Source organism: Cyanistes caeruleus, chromosome 38 (genome assembly GCF_971803275.1).
Source record: "Cyanistes caeruleus chromosome 38, bCyaCae1.hap1.1, whole genome shotgun sequence".
Classification (NCBI taxonomy): Eukaryota; Metazoa; Chordata; class Aves; order Passeriformes; family Paridae; genus Cyanistes; species Cyanistes caeruleus.
The window spans coordinates 1,307,859-1,326,087 of NC_141739.1; the positions used below are offsets into that span (position 1 = coordinate 1,307,859).

Here is an 18,229-nt window from a genome sequence, read left to right on the forward strand (position 1 = left end):
TGGGGATTTTGGGTCCAAATCCCAAATTTTGGAGATTTTTGGGTCCAAATCCCAAATTTTGGGGATTTTTGGGTCCAAATCCCAAATTCTGGGAATTTTGGGGACAAAACCCAAATTTTGGGGATTTTTGGGTCTAAATCCCAAATTTTGGGGAATTTTGTGTCCAAACCCCAAATTTCTGGGAATTTTGGTTCCAAATCCCAAATTTCTGGGAATTTTTGGGACAAATCCCAAATTTTGGGGAATTTTGGGTCCAAATCCCAAATTTTGGGGAATTTTGGGGACAAATCCCAAATTTCTGGGAATTTTGGGGACAAATCCCAAATTTTGGGGATTTTTGGGTCCAAATCCCAAATTTTGGGGAATTTTGTGTCCAAACCCCAAATTTCTGGGAATTTTGGTTCCAAATCCCAAATTTCTGGGAATTTTTGGGACAAATCCCAAATTTTGGGCATTTTTGGGTCCAAATCCCAAATTTCTGGGAATTTTGGGGACAAATCCCAAATTTTGGGGATTTTTGGGTCCAAATCCCAAATTTCTGGGAATTTTTGGGTCCAAATCCCAAATTTTGGGGATTTTTTGGGGACAAATTCCCTGGGAATTTTGGGTCCAAATCCCAAATTTCTGGGGATTTTTGGGTCCAAATCCCAAATTTCTGGGAATTTTGGGGACAAATCCCAAATTTTGGGGATTTTGGGTCCAAATACCAAATTTTGGGAATTTTGGGTCCAAATCCCAAACTTTGGGGAATTTTTGGGTCCAAATCCCAAACTTTGGGGAATTTTTGGGGACAAATTCCCTGGGAATTTTGGGCATTTTTGGAGGGATAAATTCCCTGGGAATTTTGGGTCCAAATCCCAAATTTTGGGTCCAAATCCCAAATTTTGGGGAATTCTGGGTCCAAATCCCAAATTTTGGGGAATTTTGGGTCCAAATCCCAAATTTTGGGGAATTTTTGGAGGGATAAATTCCCTGGAATTTTGGGGATAAACCTCAGGAATTTGGGGACAAACCCTGGGAATTTGGGGACAAACTCCAGGATTTGGGGACAAACCCTGGGGATTTTGGGGAAAAACACCGGGATTTGGGGCCAAACCCCAGAGATTTGGGGACAAACCCCAGGAATTTTGGGGACAAACTCCAGAGATTTGGGGACAAACCCCGGGAATTTGGGGACAAACCCCGGGAATTTGGGAACAAATTTCAGAGATTTGGGGACAAACTCCAGGAATTTGGGGACAAACCCCGGGAATTTGGGAACAAACCCCGGGAATTTGGGGACAAACCCCGGGAATTTGGGAACAAATTTCAGAGATTTGGGGACAAACTCCAGGAATTTGGGGACAAACCCCGGGAATTTGGGGACAAACCCCGGGATTTTGGGGACAAACCCCGGGAATTTGGGGACAAACCCCGGGAATTTGGGAACAAACCCCGGGATTTTGGGGACAAACCCCGGGAATTTGGGGACAAACCCCGGGAATTTTGAGGACAAACCCCGGGAATTTGGGGACAAACCCCGGGAATTTTGAGGACAAACCCTGGGAATTTGGGGACAAACCCTGGGAATTTTGAGGACAAACCCCGGGAATTTGGGGACAAACCCTGGGAATTTGGGGACAAACCCTGGGAATTTGGGGACAAACCCCGGGATTTTGGTGATCCCTGCTGGTTTCGAGTCCCGGTCCCGGCGCTCGTGGCTCCGATCCCGGCAGTTCCGGGGTGAAATTCCGGCATTTTTGGGGTGAAATCCCAAGGATTGCGGCTCCGGTTTTGGGGACAAAGTCCCAGCACTTTGTGACTCCAGAGCTCCCAGTTCCAAAAATTCCAGCAATTCCAAAAAAAAAATATCCAGCAATTCCAAAAAAAAAAATCCAGCAATTCCAAAAATTCCAGCAATTCCAAAAATTCCGGCAATTCCAAATTCCAGCAGTTTTGAATTCCAGCAATTCCAAATTCCAGCAGTTTTCAATTCCAGCAATTCCCAATTCCAACAATTCCGATTTCCAGTAATTCCAAATTCCAGCAATTCCAAAAATTCCAGTAATTCCAAATTCCAGCAAATCTGAATTCCAGCAATTCTCAATTCCAGCAATTCCCAATTCCAGCAATTCCCAATTCCAGCAATTCCAGCGATTCCAGCAATTCCCAATTCCAGCAATTCCCAATTCCAGCAATTCCAGCGATTCCAGCGATTCCAGCAATTCCCAATTCCAGCAATTCCCAATTCCAACAATTCCCAATTCCAGCAATTCCCAATTCCCAATTCCAGGAATTCCTAATTCCAGCAAATCTGAATTCCAGCAATTCTGAATTTCGGCAGTTCCAAAAATTCCAGCAATTCCCAATTCCAACAATTCCCAATTTCGGCAATTCCCAATTCCAGCAGCTCCGAATTCCAGCGATTCCAGGTTGGAACTCCAGGAATGGTTCCCGTCCCCGTTTTGGGATTAAAATCCTCAATTCTGGCTCCGCTCTGGGACTGGATTCTTGCTCCCTGTCCTGAGCCCAATCCCAAATTCCCAAATTCCAATTCCAGTCCCATTTATCCCAATAAATTCACACGTAAACCGACTCGTGGGACTGAGTCCTGCCCTGATCCCAAATCCCAATCCAAATCCCAATCCAAATCCCAATTCAAATCCAAATCCCAAAATCCCCAATCCCAATCCAAATTCCAAATCCCAAAATCCCAAAATCCCCAATCCCAATAAATTCACACGTAAACCGACTCGCGGGACTGAGTCCTGCCCCGATCCCAAATCCCAAATCCAAATTCCAATCCCAAATCCAAATCCCAATCCAAATCCCAAAATAACCAATCCCAATCCCTTTTATCCCAATAAATTCACACGTAAACCGACTCGCAGGACTGAGTCCTGCCCTGATCCCAAATCCCAATTCAAATTCCAAATCCCAATCCAAATCCCAAAATCCCCAATCCCAATAAATTCAACGTAAACCGACTCGCAGGACTGAGTCCTGCCCAAATCCCAATTCCAAATCCAAATCCAAATCCCAAATCCCAATCCAAATCCCAAAATCCCCAATCCCAATAAATTCAACGTAAACCGACTCGCAGGACTGAGTCCTGCCCCGATCCCAAATCCCAATCCAAATCCCAAAATCCCATTTATCCCAATAAATTCACACGTAAACCGACTCGCTGGACTGCGTCCTGCCCCGATCAATCCCAATCCCAATCCCATTTATCCCATTTATCCCATTCAATTCACACGTAGGCCGACTCGCGGGACTGAGTCCTGCCCTGATCAATCCCAATCCCATTTTACCCCAATCCAAATCCCAGTATCACACATAAACCGACTCACTGGATTGTGTCCTGCCCCGATCACAAATCCAAATCCCAATCCAAATTCCAAATCCCAATCCCATTAAAATCACACGTGAACCGACCCAATGGACTGCGTTCTGCCCCAATCCAAATCCCAATCCCAGTCCAAATCCAAATCCCAAATCCCAATCCCAATAAATTCACACGTAAACCGACTCGCGGGACTGCGTCCTGCCCCGATCCCATTTTATCCCAATCCCATTAAATTCACACATAAACCGACTTGGATTGGGATTTAACCCAATCCCAAATCCAAATGGAAATCCAATCCCAAATCCCAATCCAAATCCCATTTATCCCAATCAATTCACACGTAAACCGACTCACGGGACTGCGTCCTGCCCCAATCCCAATCCCAATCCCATTTATCCCATTTATCCCATTAAATTCACACGTAGGCCGACTCGCTGGACTGCGTCCTGCCCCGATCAATCCCAATCCCAATCCCATTTATCCCAATCCCATTTATCCCATTTATCCCATTAAATTCACACGTAGGCCGACTCGCTGGACTGCGTTCTGCCCTGATCAATCCCAATCCCAATCCCATTTATCCCAATCCCATTTATCCCATTTATCCCATTAAATTCACACGTAGGCCGACTCGCTGGACTGAGTCCTGCCCCGATCAATCCCAATCCCAATCAAAATCCAAATCCCAATCCAACCCAAATCCAAATCCCAATCGAAATCCAAATTCCAATCCCAATCCCAATCACATTTATCCCAATTATCCCATTTATCCCAATCAATTCACACGTAGGCCGACTCGCTGGACTGCGTCCTGCCCTGATCAATCCCAATCCCAATCCCATTTATCCCAATCCCATTTATCCCAATCCCAAATTCACACGTAGGCCGACTCGCTGGACTGCGTCCTGCCCTGATCAATCCCAATCCCATTTATCCCAATCCCATTTATCCCATTTATCCCAATAAATTCACACGTAGGCCGACTCGCTGGACTGCGTCCTGCCCCGATCAATCCCAATCCCATTTATCCCAATCCCATTTATCCCATTTATCCCATTCAATTCACACGTAGGCCGACTCGCTGGACTGCGTCCTGCCCCGATCAATCCCAATCCCATTTATCCCAATCCCATTTATCCCAATTATCCCATTTATCCCATTTATCCCATTAAATTCACACGTAGGCCGACTCGCGGGACTGCGTCCTGCCCCGATCAATCCCAATCCCATTTATCCCAATTATCCCATTTATCCCAGTAAATTCACACGTAGGCCGACTCGCTGGACTGCGTCCTGCCCAGGGCGGGCGCGGGCGCCGCCGGCTCCTTCCTGCGCGCCTCCCCCAGGGATTTGCGGCGCGCCCGGGCCCCGCGCACGGCGGCGCGCACCTTGCGCCAGCCCAGGTGGTTGAGCTCGGCCAGGTTGAGCAGGACGCAGACGCCCGAGACGGCGAACATGAAGACGAGGAAGACGCTCTTCTCGGTGGGCCGCGAGACGTAGCACTCCACCTCCTTGACGCAGGGGTAGCGGTCGCACTCGAAGATGGCCGGCACGCGGAACCCGTACAGGAAGTACTGCCCGCCCAGGAAGCCGATCTCCAGAGCGTTCCGGAACACCACCTGCGGCCGCCGGGCGGGGACGGGATAGACCAGATGATTAATCGTATAATCAATATTGTCAAAGGGGATAAATCGTGTAATCGATCATGTAATTACAAATATTTCAGATTTTCACGGTATTTCAAATATTGTGGGGTCAATCATGGTGTCAATCAAGGGGCAGGAATGGGATAAATCATGTAATCGATCATATAATCAATCGTGGGATCGATCATGGGATCGATCATGGGGTCAATCATGGGGCAGGAATGGATAAATCATGTAATCAATCATATAATCAATGGTGGGATCGATCACGGGATCAATCATGGGGCAGGAATGGGATAAATCATGTAACTGATCATATAATCGATCGTGGGATTGATCATGGGGTCAATCACGGGGTCAATCATGGGGCAGGAACGGGATAAATCATGTAATCGATCATATAATCGATCGTGGGATCAATCATGGGATCGATCATGGGGCAGGAACGGGATAAATCATGTAATTGATCATATAATCGATCGTGGGATCGATCATGGGGTCAATCATGGGGTCAGTCATGGGGCAGGAATGGGATAAATCATGTAATCGATCATATAATCAATTAGTGATCGATCATGGGATCAATCATGGGGTCAGTCATGGGGCAGGGAGGGGATAAATCATGTAATCGATCATATAATCAATTACGGGATCGATCATGGGATCGATCATGGGGTCAGTCATGGGGCAGGGAGGGGATAAATCATGTAATCGATCATATAATCAATGGTGGGATCGATCACGGGATCAATCATGGGGCAGGGAGGGGATAAATCATGTAATCGATCATATAATCAATGGTGGGATCGATCACGGGGTGGGGATGGGGCGGGGACGGGATAAATCAGATGATTAATCCTATAATCAATGGTGGGATCGATCATGGGATCAATCATGGGGTCAATCATGGGGTCAGTCATGGGATAAATCGTGTAATCGATCATATAATCAATCACGGGACCAATCATGGGATCAATCTCGGGGCGGGGACGGGGCGGGGAGGGGATAAATCACGTAATCAATCATATAATCAATCGTGGGATCTATCATGGGATCAATCATGGGGTCAATCATGGGGCAGGAACGGGATAATTCATGTAATCGATCATATAATCAATTACAGGATCGATCATGGGGTCAATCATGGGATCAATCATGGGGTCAATCACGGGGCAGGGAGGGGATAAATCATGTAATCGATCATATAATCAATGGTGGGATCGATCATGGGATCGATCATGGGGTCAATCATGGGGTCAATCATGGGGTCAATCATGGGGCAGGAATGAGATAAATCATGTAATCAATCATATAATCAATGGTGGGATCGATCATGGGGTCAATCATGGGGTCAGTCATGGGGCAGGAACGGGATAAATCATGTAATCAATCATATAATCAATGGTGGGATCGATCATGGGGTCAATCATGTAATCGATCATATAATCAATGGTGGGAACGATCATGGGATCAATCATGGGGCAGGGAGGGGATAAATCATGTAATGGATCATAGGATCAATCATGGGATCAATCATGGGATCAATCATGGGATCAATCATGGGGCAGGGAGGGGATAAATCATGTAATCGATCATATAATCAATTACAGGATCAATCACGGGGTGGGGACGGGGCGGGGACGGGGATAAATCATGTAATTAATCGTATTATCAATCATGGGATCGATCAAGGGATCAATCACGGGGTCAGTCATGGGGCAGGAATGGATAAATCATGTAATCGATCATATAATCAATGGTGGGGTCAATCATGGGATCAATCATGGGATCAATCATGGGATCGATCGTGGGATCAATCATGGGGCGGGGACGGGGATAAATCACACAATTGATCATGGGATCAATCACAGGATCAATCACAGGTCGGGGACAGGGATAAATGACACAATCATGGGATCAATCACGGGATCAATCACAGGATCAAGCACAGGATCAAGCACAGGATCAATCACGGGATCAATCACAGGATCAATCATGGGATCAGTCACAGGATCAATCACAGGATCAATCACGGGATCAATCACAGGATCAATCACGGGATCAATCACGGGATCAATCACAGGATCAATCATGGGATCAATCACAGGATCAGTCACAGGATCAATCACGGGATCAATCACGGGATCAATCACAGGATCAATCATGGGATCAATCACGGGATCAATCACAGGATCAATCACGGGATCAGTCACAGGATCAATCACAGGATCAATCACGGGATCAATCACAGGATCAATCATGGGATCAGTCACAGGATCAATCACAGGATCAATCACGGGATCAATCACAGGATCAATCACGGGATCAATCACGGGATCAATCACAGGATCAATCATGGGATCAATCACAGGATCAATCACAGGATCAATCACGGGATCAGTCACGGGATCAGTCACGGGATCAATCATGGGATCAATCACGGGATCAGTCACAGGATCAATCACAGGATCAATCACGGGATCAATCACGGGATCAATCACAGGATCAATCACGGGGTCAGTCACGGGATCAATCACAGGATCAATCACGGGATCCATCATGGGATCAGTCACGGTATCAATCATGGGATCCATCATGGGATCAATCACGGGATCGATCCTGGGATCAATCATGGGATCAATCACGGGATCAATCACAGGATCAATCATGGGATCAATCACGGGATCAATCATGGGATCAATCACGGGATCAATCATGGGATCAATCACGGGATCAATCACAGGATCAATCATGGGATCAATCACGGGGTCAATCACGGGATCAGTCACAGGATCAGTCACGGGATCAATCACAGGGTGGGGAGAGGATAAATCATGTAATTGATCCAGGGATCAATCATGGATCAATCACGGGATCAATCACAGGATCAATCACGGGATCAATCACGGGGTGGGGAGAGGATAAATCATGTAATTGATCCTGGGATCGATCATGGATCAATCACGGGATCAATCATGAGATCAATCACGGGATCGATCACAGGGTGGGGAGGGGATCAATCATGTAATTGATCCTGGGATCCATCATGGATCAATCATGGGATCCCACGATCCTGTGATCCCAGCCTTTCTTTGATGCATTTCCCCCGCCAGGCCGGTGTCAGACGGGATTTTCAGCCCTCAGCCCCTCCTCGGATCAATTTTCACCCCAAAACCCTTTTTCACACAATTTTTCACCCCCCACACCCTTTTTTAATAAAATTTTCACCCCAAAACCCTTTCTCTGATCAATTTTTCACTCCCACACCCTTTTTTTACACAATTTTTCACCCCCAAACCCTTTTTTAATACAATTTTCACCCCAAAACCCTCTTTTTCACACTATTTTTCACCCCCCACACCCTTTTTTAATACAATTTTCACCCCAAAACCTTCTTTTTTATAAAATTTTTCATTCCAAAACCCTCTTTTTAATACAATTTTCACCCCAAAACCCTCTTTTTAATACATTTTTCACCCCAAAACCCTCTTTTTTTATACAATTTTTACCCTCCAAACCCTTTTTTAATAAAATTTTCATCCCCAAACCCCCTTTTTCACACAATTTTTCACCCCCAAACCCTTTTTTAATAAAATTTTCACCCCAAAACCCTCTTTTTAATAAAATTTTCACCCCAAAACCCTCTTTTTTATACAATTTTTCTCCCTCCACACCCTTTTTTAATACAATATTCACCCCAAAACCCTCTTTTTCACACAATTTTTCACCCCAAAACCCTCTTTTTAATAAAATTTTTCACCCCCACACTCTTTTTTAATACAATTTTCACCCCAAAACCCTCTTTTTTACACTATTTTTCACCCCCCAAACCCTTTTTTAATAAAATTTTCACCCCCAAACCCTTTTTTAATACTTTTTTCACCCCCAAACCCTCTTTTTCACACTATTTTTCACCCCCCACACCCTTTTTCACACAATTTTCACCCCAAAACCCTCTTTTTCACACAATTTTTCACCCCCCAATCCCTCTTTTTCACACAATTTTTCACCCCCCACACCCTTTTTTAATAAAATTTTCACCCCCAATCCCCCTTTTTCACACAATTTTTCACCCCCCACACCCTTTTTCACACAATTTCCACCCCAAACCCTCTTTTTCACACAATTTTTCACCCCCACACCCTTTGTCCCCCCAATCCCCGCTCTCCCCCGCACACCTGGATCACGTAAAACCTGGAGATCCCCTCCTGCCTCTTGGCCTTGGCGCTGCGCGGCGGCCGCGCCGTCACCTCGGGCTCGCTACCGCCGGCGGTTCCGGCGGTTCCGGCGGTGCCGGCGGTGCCGGCGGGTCCGGCTGTGCCGGCGCGGCGCGCGTCCAGCAGCGGCTGCAGGAAGGAGCAGCGGCGCTCGCGCTGTTTGGCCGCCTGATGCACGGAGTAGGTGATGAAGCAGAGGCTGGGGGTGCAGACCAGAATGATCTGGAACACCCAGTAGCGGATGTGCGAGATGGGGAAGGCGCGGTCGTAGCAGGCCTGGTTACAGCCGGGCTGCAGGGTGTTGCACATGAACATGGTCTGCTCGTCCTCGTACACCGTCTCGCCCACGATGGCCACGATCAGGATGCGGAAAATCACCACCACCGTCAGCAGGATCCTGTCAGGCGGAGAAAAACAATGCCACTGTCAGCAGGATCCGATTGTGTGGGGAAATCACCACCACCGTCAGCAGGATCCTGTCAGGCGGAGAAAATCACCACCACCGTCAGCAGGATCCTGTCAGGCGGAGAAAAACACCGCCACCGTCAGCAGGATCCTGTCAGGCGGAGGAAAACACCGCCACCGTCAGCAGGATCCTGTCAGGCGGAGAAAAACACTGCCACCGTCAGCAGGATCCTGTCAGGCGGAGAAAAACACCGCCACTGTCAGCAGGATCCGACTGTTGTGTGTGGGGAAATCACCACCACCGTCAGCAGGATCCTGTCAGGCGGAGGAAAACACCGCCACCGTCAGCAGGATCCTGTCAGGCGGAGAAAAACACCGCCACCATCAGCAGGATCCTGTCAGGCGGAGGAAATCACCGCCACCGTCAGCAGGATCCGATTGTGTGGGGAAATCACCGCCACCGTCAGCAGGATCCGACTGTTGTGTGAGGTGAAAACACCGCCACCGTCAGCAGGATCCTGTCAGGTGGAGGAAAACAGCACCGCCGTCAGCAGGATCCGACTGTTGTGTGGGGGGAAATCACCGCCACTGTCAGCAGGATCCGATTGTGTGGGGAAATCACCACCACTGTCAGCAGGATCCGATTGTGTGGGGAAATCACCACCACCGTCAGCAGGATCCTGTCAGGCGGAGGAAATCACCACCACCATCAGCAGGATCCTGTCAGGCGGAGGAAAACACCGCCACCGTCAGCAGGATCCTGTCAGGCGGAGGAAAACACCGCCACCATCAGCAGGATCCTGTCAGGCGGAGGAAAACACCGCCACCGTCAGCAGGATCCGACTGTTGTGTGGGGTGAAATCACCGCCACCGTCAGCAGGATCCTGTCAGGCGGAGGAAAACACCGCCACCGTCAGCAGGATCCTGTCAGGCGGAGAAAAACACCGCCACCGTCAGCAGGATCCTGTCAGGCGGAGGAAAACACCACCGCTGTCAGCAGGGTCTGATTGTGTGGGGTGAAATCACCGCCACTGTCAGCAGGATCCTGTCAGGTGGAGTAAAACACCGCCACCGTCAGCAGGATCCAACTGTTGTGTGGGGAAATCACCACCACCGTCAGCAGGATCCGATTGTGTGGGGAAATCACCGCCACCGTCAGCAGGATCCGATTGTGTGGGGAAATCACCGCCGCCGTCAGCAGGATCCGATTGTGTGGGGAAATCACCACCACCGTCAGCAGGATCCGATTGTGTGGGGAAATCACCGCCACCGTCAGCAGGATCCTGTCAGGCGGAGGAAAACACCGCCACTGTCAGCAGGATCCGATTGTGTGTGGGGAAATCACCACCACCGTCAGCAGGATCCTGTCAGGCGGAGTAAAACACCACCGCTGTCAGCAGGATCCTGTCAGGCGGAGGAAAACACCGCCACCGTCAGCAGGATCCTGTCAGGCGGAGAAAAACACCGCCACCGTCAGCAGGATCCTGTCAGGCGGAGGAAAACACCGCCACTGTCAGCAGGATCCGATTGTGTGGGGAAATCACCACCACTGTCAGCAGGATCCGACTGTTGTGTGGGGAAATCACCACCACCGTCAGCAGGATCTGATTGTGTGGGGAAATCACCGCCACCGTCAGCAGGATCCTGTCAGGCGGAGAAAAACACCACCACTGTCAGCAGGATCCGATTGTGTGGGGTGAAATCACCGCCACCGTCAGCAGGATCCTGTCAGGCGGAGAAAAACACCGCCACTGTCAGCAGGATCCGACTGTTGTGTGGGGAAATCACCGCCACCGTCAGCAGGATCCTGTCAGGCGGAGAAAAACACCGCCACCGTCAGCAGGATCCTGTCAGGCGGAGGAAAACACCGCCACCATCAGCAGGATCCGATTGTGTGGGGTGAAATCACCGCCACCGTCAGCAGGATCCGATTGTGTGGGGTGAAATCACCACCGCCGTCAGCAGGATCCGATTGTGTGGGGAAATCACCACCACCGTCAGCAGGATCTGATTGTGTGGGGAAATCACCGCCACCGTCAGCAGGATCCTGTCAGGCGGAGAAAAACACCGCCACCATCAGCAGGATCCTGTCAGGCGGAGAAAAACACCACCACTGTCAGCAGGATCCGATTGTGTGGGGTGAAATCACCGCCACCGTCAGCAGGATCCTGTCAGGCGGAGAAAAACACCGCCACTGTCAGCAGGATCCGATTGTGTGGGGAAATCACCACCACTGTCAGCAGGATCCGATTGTGTGGGGAAATCACCACCACCGTCAGCAGGATCCGATTGTGTGGGGTGCTACCGAGTGTGGTACCGGGGATGGGGTACTGGTGTGGGAGCAGGGCAGTACCGGGGTTGGTACTGGGATGGCACTGGGGCGGTACTGGGGGTGGTACGGGGGATGGTACCGGGTTGGGAGTGGGGCGGTACCGGGGGTGGTACCGGGGGTGGTATCAGTGTGGTATCGGGGATGGGGCAGTGGGGCTGGGACACCGGGGGTGGTACCGGGGATGGTACCGGGGATGGTACCGGGGGTGGTATTCAGGGATGGTACCAGGGGTGGTACCGGGGGTGGTACCGGGGATGGTACCGGGTTGGGAGCAGGGTGGTACCAGGGTGGTACCAGGGGTGGTACCGGGGGTGGTATCAGGGATGGTACCAGGGGTGGTACAGGGGGTGGTACCGGGGGTGGTACCAGGGGTGGTACCAGGGGTGGTATCGAGGATGGGGCAGCGGGGCTGGGGTACTGGGGTGGTACCGGGGGTGGTACCGGGGGTGGTACCGGGGGCGGTACCAGGGGTGGTACCAGGGGTGGTACCGGGGGTGGTACCGGGGGTGGTACCGGGGGCGGTACCAGGGGTGGTACCGGGGGTGGTACCGGGGGTGGTACCGGGGGTGGTATCAGGGATGGTACCGGGTTGGGAGCAGGGTGGTACCAGGGGTGGTACCAGGGGTGGTACCGGGGGTGGTACCGGGGGTGGTACTGGGGGTGGTATCAGGGGTGGTACCAGGGGTGGTACCGGGTTGGGAGCAGGGTGGTACCAGGGGTGGTACCGGGGGTGGTACCGGGGGTGGTACCAGGGGTGGTACCGGGGGTGGTATCGGGGGTGGGGCAGTGGGGCTGGGACACCGGGGTGGTATCGGGGGTGGTATCGGGGTTGGTACTAGGATGGTACCGGGGGTGGTACCGGGGCTGGGGAGTGGGCTGGAGTGCCTGGGGACACCTGGGGGCACCTGGGGACACCTGGGGACACCTGGGGGACACCTGGGGGACACCTGGGGACATCTGGGGACACCTGGGGGACACCTGGGACTGAGGATGGGGCACCGGGGCTGGTACCAGGGCTGGGGAGTGGGTTGGAGTGCCTGGGGGTACCTGGGGGTGCCTGGGCACACCTCGGGACACCTGGGGGCACCTGGGGACACCTGGGGACACCTGGGAGGAACCTGGGGGCACCTGGGGACACCTGGGGACACCTGGGGGCACCTGGGAGGAACCTGGGGGCACCCGGGGGACACCTGGGGGGCACCAGGGACACCTGGAGACAGGGGGCACACCTTGGGGACACGAGACCCTCCCCTGGGGCTCCCCTGGGGACACGAGAGCCTCACCTTGGGGACGGGGGGCTCACCTGGGGCTCCCCTGGGGACAGGGGGCTCCCCTTGGGGACACGAGACCCTCACCCTGGGGACATGACACCGTCCTGGGGACACGAGAGCCTCACCTGGGGACAGGGGGCTCACCTGGGGCTCACCTGGGGCTCCCCTGGGGACAGGAGCCTCACCTTGGGGACGGGGGGCTCACCTGGGGCTCACCTGGGGCTCCCCTGGGGACACGAGAGCCTCCCCTGGGGACACGTGGCTCACCTTGGGGACATGGCCCTCCCCCTGGGGACACGTGGCTCACCCGGGGCTCAGCCGGGGACAGCACAGCCCGTGGGCGGCCCTGAGCTAGCGGCTCACCTGGCCCTGGGGTCACACCTGGCTCTGCAGGGTGACACCTGGCCCTGGGGGTCACACCTGGCTCTGGGGGGTGACACCTGGCCCTGGGGGTGACACCTGTCCCAGGGGGTGACACCTGTCCCGGGGGTGACACCTGGCCCTGAGCCAGCGGCTCACCTGGCCCTGAGGTCACACCTGGCTCTGCAGGGTGACACCTGGCCCTGGAGGGTGACACCTGGCCCTGGGGTCACACCTGGCCCGGGGGGTGACACCTGGCCCTGGGGGGTGACACCTGGCCCGGGGGGTGACACCTGGCTCTGGGGGTGACACCTGTCCTGAGGGTGACACCTGGCCCTGGGGGTCACACCTGGCTCTGGGGGTGACACCTGTCCCAGGGGGTGACACCTGTCCCAGGGGATGACACCTGGCCCTGGGGGTCACACCTGGCCCTGGGGTCACACCTGGCTCTGCAGGGTGACACCTGGCCCTGGGGGTCACACCTGGCCCTGGGGTCACACCTGGCTCTGCAGGGTGACACCTGGCCCTGGGGGTCACACCTGGCCCTGGGGGTCACACCTGGCCCTGGGGTCACACCTGGCCCGGGGGGTGACACCTGTCCCAGGGGTCACACCTGGCTCTGGGGGTGACACCTGTTCCAGGGGGGTCACACCTGGCCCTGAGCCAGCGGCTCACCTGGCCCTGGGGTCACACCTGGCTCTGCAGGGTGACACCTGGCCCTGGGGGTGACACCTGGCCCGGGGGGTAACACCTGTCCTGGGGGGTGACACCTGGCCCTGGGGGTGACACCTGGCCCTGGGGGTGACACCTGGCCCTGGGGGTGTCACACCTGTCCTGGTGTCACACCTGGCCCTGGGGTCACACCTGTCCTGGGGTCACACCTGTCCTGGGGTCACACCTGTCCCCCCCACCCCCCCCAGGGGTGTCCCCAGTACCCTGGGACGCGTTTGGGGACACGCGGGGACCGTCCCCACCCTCCCCCCGCGGCTGTCCCAGTGCCACCAGTGCCACCGGTGTCCCCAGTGTCACCCCAGTGCCACCAGTGTCACCAGTGCCACCCCAATGTCCCCATTGTCACCCCAGTGTCACCAGTGTCATGCCAATGCCACCCCAGTGTCCCCAGAGTCACCCCAGTGTCCCCACTGTCACCCCAGTGTCACCAGTGTCACCAGTGTCACCAGTGCCACCCCAATGTCCCCACTGTCACCCCAGTGTCCCCATTGTCACCCCAGTGTCCCCCCAATGTCCCCCAATGTCCCCCAGTGTCCCCAGTGTCCCCCAATGTCCCCCAATGTCCCCCAATGTCCCCCAGTGTCCCCCAATGTCCCCCAGTGTCCCCAATGTCCCCCAGTGTCCCCAGTGTCCCCCAGTGTCCCCCCAATGTCCCCCAGTGTCCTCCCAGTGTCCCCCAGTGTCCCCCCAATGTCACCAGTGTCCCCAGTGTCCCCAGTGTCCCCAGTGTCCCCCCAATGTCCCCCAGTGTCCCCAGTGTCCCCAGTGTCCCCCCAATGTCCCCCAGTGTCCCCAGTGTCCCCAGTGTTCCCCCAATGTCCCCCAATGTCCCCAGTGTCACCCCAATGTCCCCAGTGCCACCCCAGTGTCACCCCAATGTCCCCAGTGTCCCCAGTGCCACCCCAGTGTCCCCAGTGTCCCCAATGTCCCCAGTGTCCCCAGTGCCCCCGGTGTCCCCAGTGTCACCCCAGTGTCCCCAATGTCCCCAATGTCCCCTCAGTGTCCCCAGGGGAGGTGACAGCAGCCAGGGGACAGCAGCGGGGGGGGGCGGTGGGGGAGGCTGGGGGGGGTTTGGGGGTCCCGGGGGGATTTTGGGGAGGGGTCCCGGGATGGGGGAGGGGACAGCGGGGGGAGCCTGGAGGAATGCGGAGGTGGGGAGGGGTCCGGGGGGGTCTCGGGGGGATTTTGGGGGGGTCCTGGGGGGATTTGGGGGTCCCGGGGGGGTCGCGGGGGGATCCAGGAGGATTTGGGGAGGGGTGAGGGGTGATTGTGGGGAGGGGTCCGGATGGATTTGGGGATCCCGGGGTGATTTTGGGGAGGGGTCGGGATGGATCTGGGGAGGGCTCTGGGGTGATTTTGGGGATCCCGGGGTGATTTTGGGGAGGGGTCCGGGGTGATTTTGGGAGGGCTCCGGGGGGATTTGGGGATGCCGGGGGGGTTTGGGGATGCCGGGGGGGTTTGGGGAGGGCTCCGGGGGGGTTTGGGGAGGGGTCCGGGGGGATTTGGGGAGGGGTCGGGATGGATCTGGGGAGGGGTCCGGGATGATTTTGGGAGGGCTCTGGGGTGATTTTGGGGATCCCGGGGTGATTTTGGGGAGGGGTCCGGGGTGATTTTGGGGAGGGGTCCGGGGTGATTTTGGGAGGGCTCCGGGTGGGTTTGGGGAGGGGTCCGGGGGGATTTTGGGGAGGGCTCCGGGGGGATTTGGGGATCCCGCGGGGGTTTGGGGATCCCGGGGGGATTTTGGGGAGGGCTCCGGGGTGATTTTGGGGAGGGCTCCGGGGTGATTTTGGGGAGGGGTCCCGGGGGATTTTGGGGAGGGCTCCGGGGTGATTTTGGGGAGGGGTCCGGGGGGATTGGGGGATCCCGGGGGGGTTTGGGGATGCCGGGGGGATTTTGGGGAGGGCTCCGGGGGGATTTTGGGGAGGGGTCCCGGGGGGATTTTGGGGAGGGGTCCCGGGGGGGTTTGGGGAGGGCTCCGGATGGGTTTGGGGATCCCGGGGGATTTTGGGGAGGGCTCCGGGGTGATTTTGGGGAGGGCTCCGGGGTGATTTTGGGGAGGGGTCCCAGGGGAATTTGGGGAGGGCTCCGGATGGGTTTGGGGATCCCGGGGTGATTTTGGGGAGGGCTCCGGATGGGTTTGGGGATCCCGGGGGAATTTGGGGAGGGGTCCCGGGGTGATTTTGGGGAGGGCTCCGGGGTGATTTTGGGGAGGGGTCCCAGGGGAATTTGGGGAGGGCTCCGGATGGGTTTGGGGATCCCGGGGGAATTTGGGGAGGGGTCCCGGGGGGGTTTGGGGAGGGCTCCGGATGGGTTTGGGGATCCCGGGGGAATTTGGGGAGGGGTCCGGGGTGATTTTGGGGAGGGCTCCGGGGTGATTTTGGGGAGGGGTCCCAGGGGAATTTGGGGAGGGCTCCGGATGGATTTGGGGATCCCGGGGTGATTTTGAGGAGGGCTCCGGGGGGGTTTGGGGAGGGGTCCCGGGGGGGTTTGGGGAGGGCTCCGGATGGGTTTGGGGATCCCGGGGGAATTTGGGGAGGGGTCCGGGGGTCCCGCGCAGCCTGACCTGCCGATCATGGTGGAGTGCTGCTGCACCGCCGCCTCCAGCAGCCGCTCCAGGATGGTCCATTCGCCCATGGCTCCGGGCCGGGACCCCCCGGGACCCCCCCGGGACCCCCCGGGACCCCCCCGGGACCCCCCGGGACCCCCGGGATCCCCCCCGGGATCCCCCCCGGGCCCCCCCGGATCAGCAGCGCCGCCCCCCCCGCCCTCCGGGATCGGGCGGATCCAGCGGATCCCCGGGATCCATCGGCGCGGCCGGGCCAGGCGGGCGGGAGGGGCGGGACTGGGAGGGACTGGGAGGGACTGGGAGGGGACTGGGATGGACTGGGAGGGACTGGGAGGGACTGGGGGGGACTGGGAGGGACTGGGAGGGACTGGGAGGGACTGGGGGAGGGGACTGGGAGGGACTGGGAGGGACTGGGAGGGACTGGGAGGGGATGGGGGAGGAGCTGGGGGGGACTGGGAGGGGCTGGGAGGGACTGGGGGGGGACTGGGAGGGACTGGGATGGACTGGAGGGACTGGGAGGGACTGGGGGGGACTGGGAGGGACTGGGAGGGACTGGGAGGGGGCTGGGAGGGGGCTGGGAGGGACTGGGGGAGGGACTGGGAGGGACTGGGAGGGACTGGGGGGGACTGGGAGGGACTGGGAGGGGGCTGGGAGGGGGCTGGGAGGGACTGGGGGAGGGACTGGGAGGGACTGGGAGGGACTGGGAGGGGACTGGGGGGGGACTGGAGGTAACTGGGAGGGGATGGGAGGGACTGGGAGGGGCTGGGAGCGGGAGGGGGGATACTGGCGGGGTCATACTGGTTATACTGGGGGGTTATACTGGTTATACTGGGGGTTATACTGGTTATACTGGGGGTTATACTGGTTATACTGGGGGGTTATACTGGTTATACTGGGGGGTCATACTGGTTATACTGGGGGGGTTACACTGGTTATACTGGGGGTCACACTGGTTATACTGGGGGGTCATACTGGTTATACTGGGGGGGTTACACTGGTTATACTGGGGGGTTATACTGGCGGGGTCATACTGGTTATACTGGGGGGTTATACTGGTTATACTGGGGGGTTATACTGGTTATACTGGGGGTTATACTGGTTATACTGGGGGGTTATACTGGTTATACTGGGGGTTATACTGGTTATACTGGGGGTTATACTGGTTATACTGGGGGGTTATACTGGTTATACTGGGGGGTTATACTGGTTATACTGGGGGTTATACTGGTTATACTGGGGGGTTATACTGGTTATACTGGGGGTTATACTGGTTATACTGGGGTTCATACTGGTTATACTGGGGGGTTATACTGGTTATACTGGGGGGTTATACTGGTTATACTGGGGGGTTATACTGGTTATACTGGGGGGT

General features: G+C 55.4%; 1 protein-coding gene across 1 annotated transcript; it reads right to left on the reverse strand.

Annotated features, from left to right (window-relative positions):
- Positions 1 to 4,561: 4,561 nt before the first annotated feature.
- On the reverse strand, positions 4,562 to 17,000 carry LOC111945117 (gap junction delta-2 protein-like). The gene is made up of 3 exons (XM_086872076.1): positions 16,855 to 17,000; positions 9,153 to 9,588; positions 4,562 to 4,947 (listed from the first exon to the last, which is right to left on the reverse strand). Exons 1-3 carry the CDS (start codon positions 16,923 to 16,925, stop codon positions 4,591 to 4,593), a joined length of 864 nt encoding a protein of 287 aa, XP_086728202.1. The 5' UTR covers positions 16,926 to 17,000; the 3' UTR covers positions 4,562 to 4,590.
- Between the last annotated feature and the right edge of the window lie 1,229 nt (positions 17,001 to 18,229).

What these genes read in the sequence shown, in the direction of transcription:
- LOC111945117 (XM_086872076.1), bottom strand. Translation starts at nt 16,925, where the DNA reads ATGGGCGAATGGACCATCCTGGAGCGGCTGCTGGAGGCGGCGGTGCAG. An exon ending in CACTCCACCATGATCGGCAG is followed by an intron (nt 9,589 to 16,854) that starts GTCAGGCTGCGC and finishes TCCGCCTGACAG; the next exon opens with GATCCTGCTGACGGTGGTGG. An exon ending in CCAGGTTTTACGTGATCCAG is followed by an intron (nt 4,948 to 9,152) that starts GTGTGCGGGGGA and finishes CGGCGGCCGCAG; the next exon opens with GTGGTGTTCCGGAACGCTCT.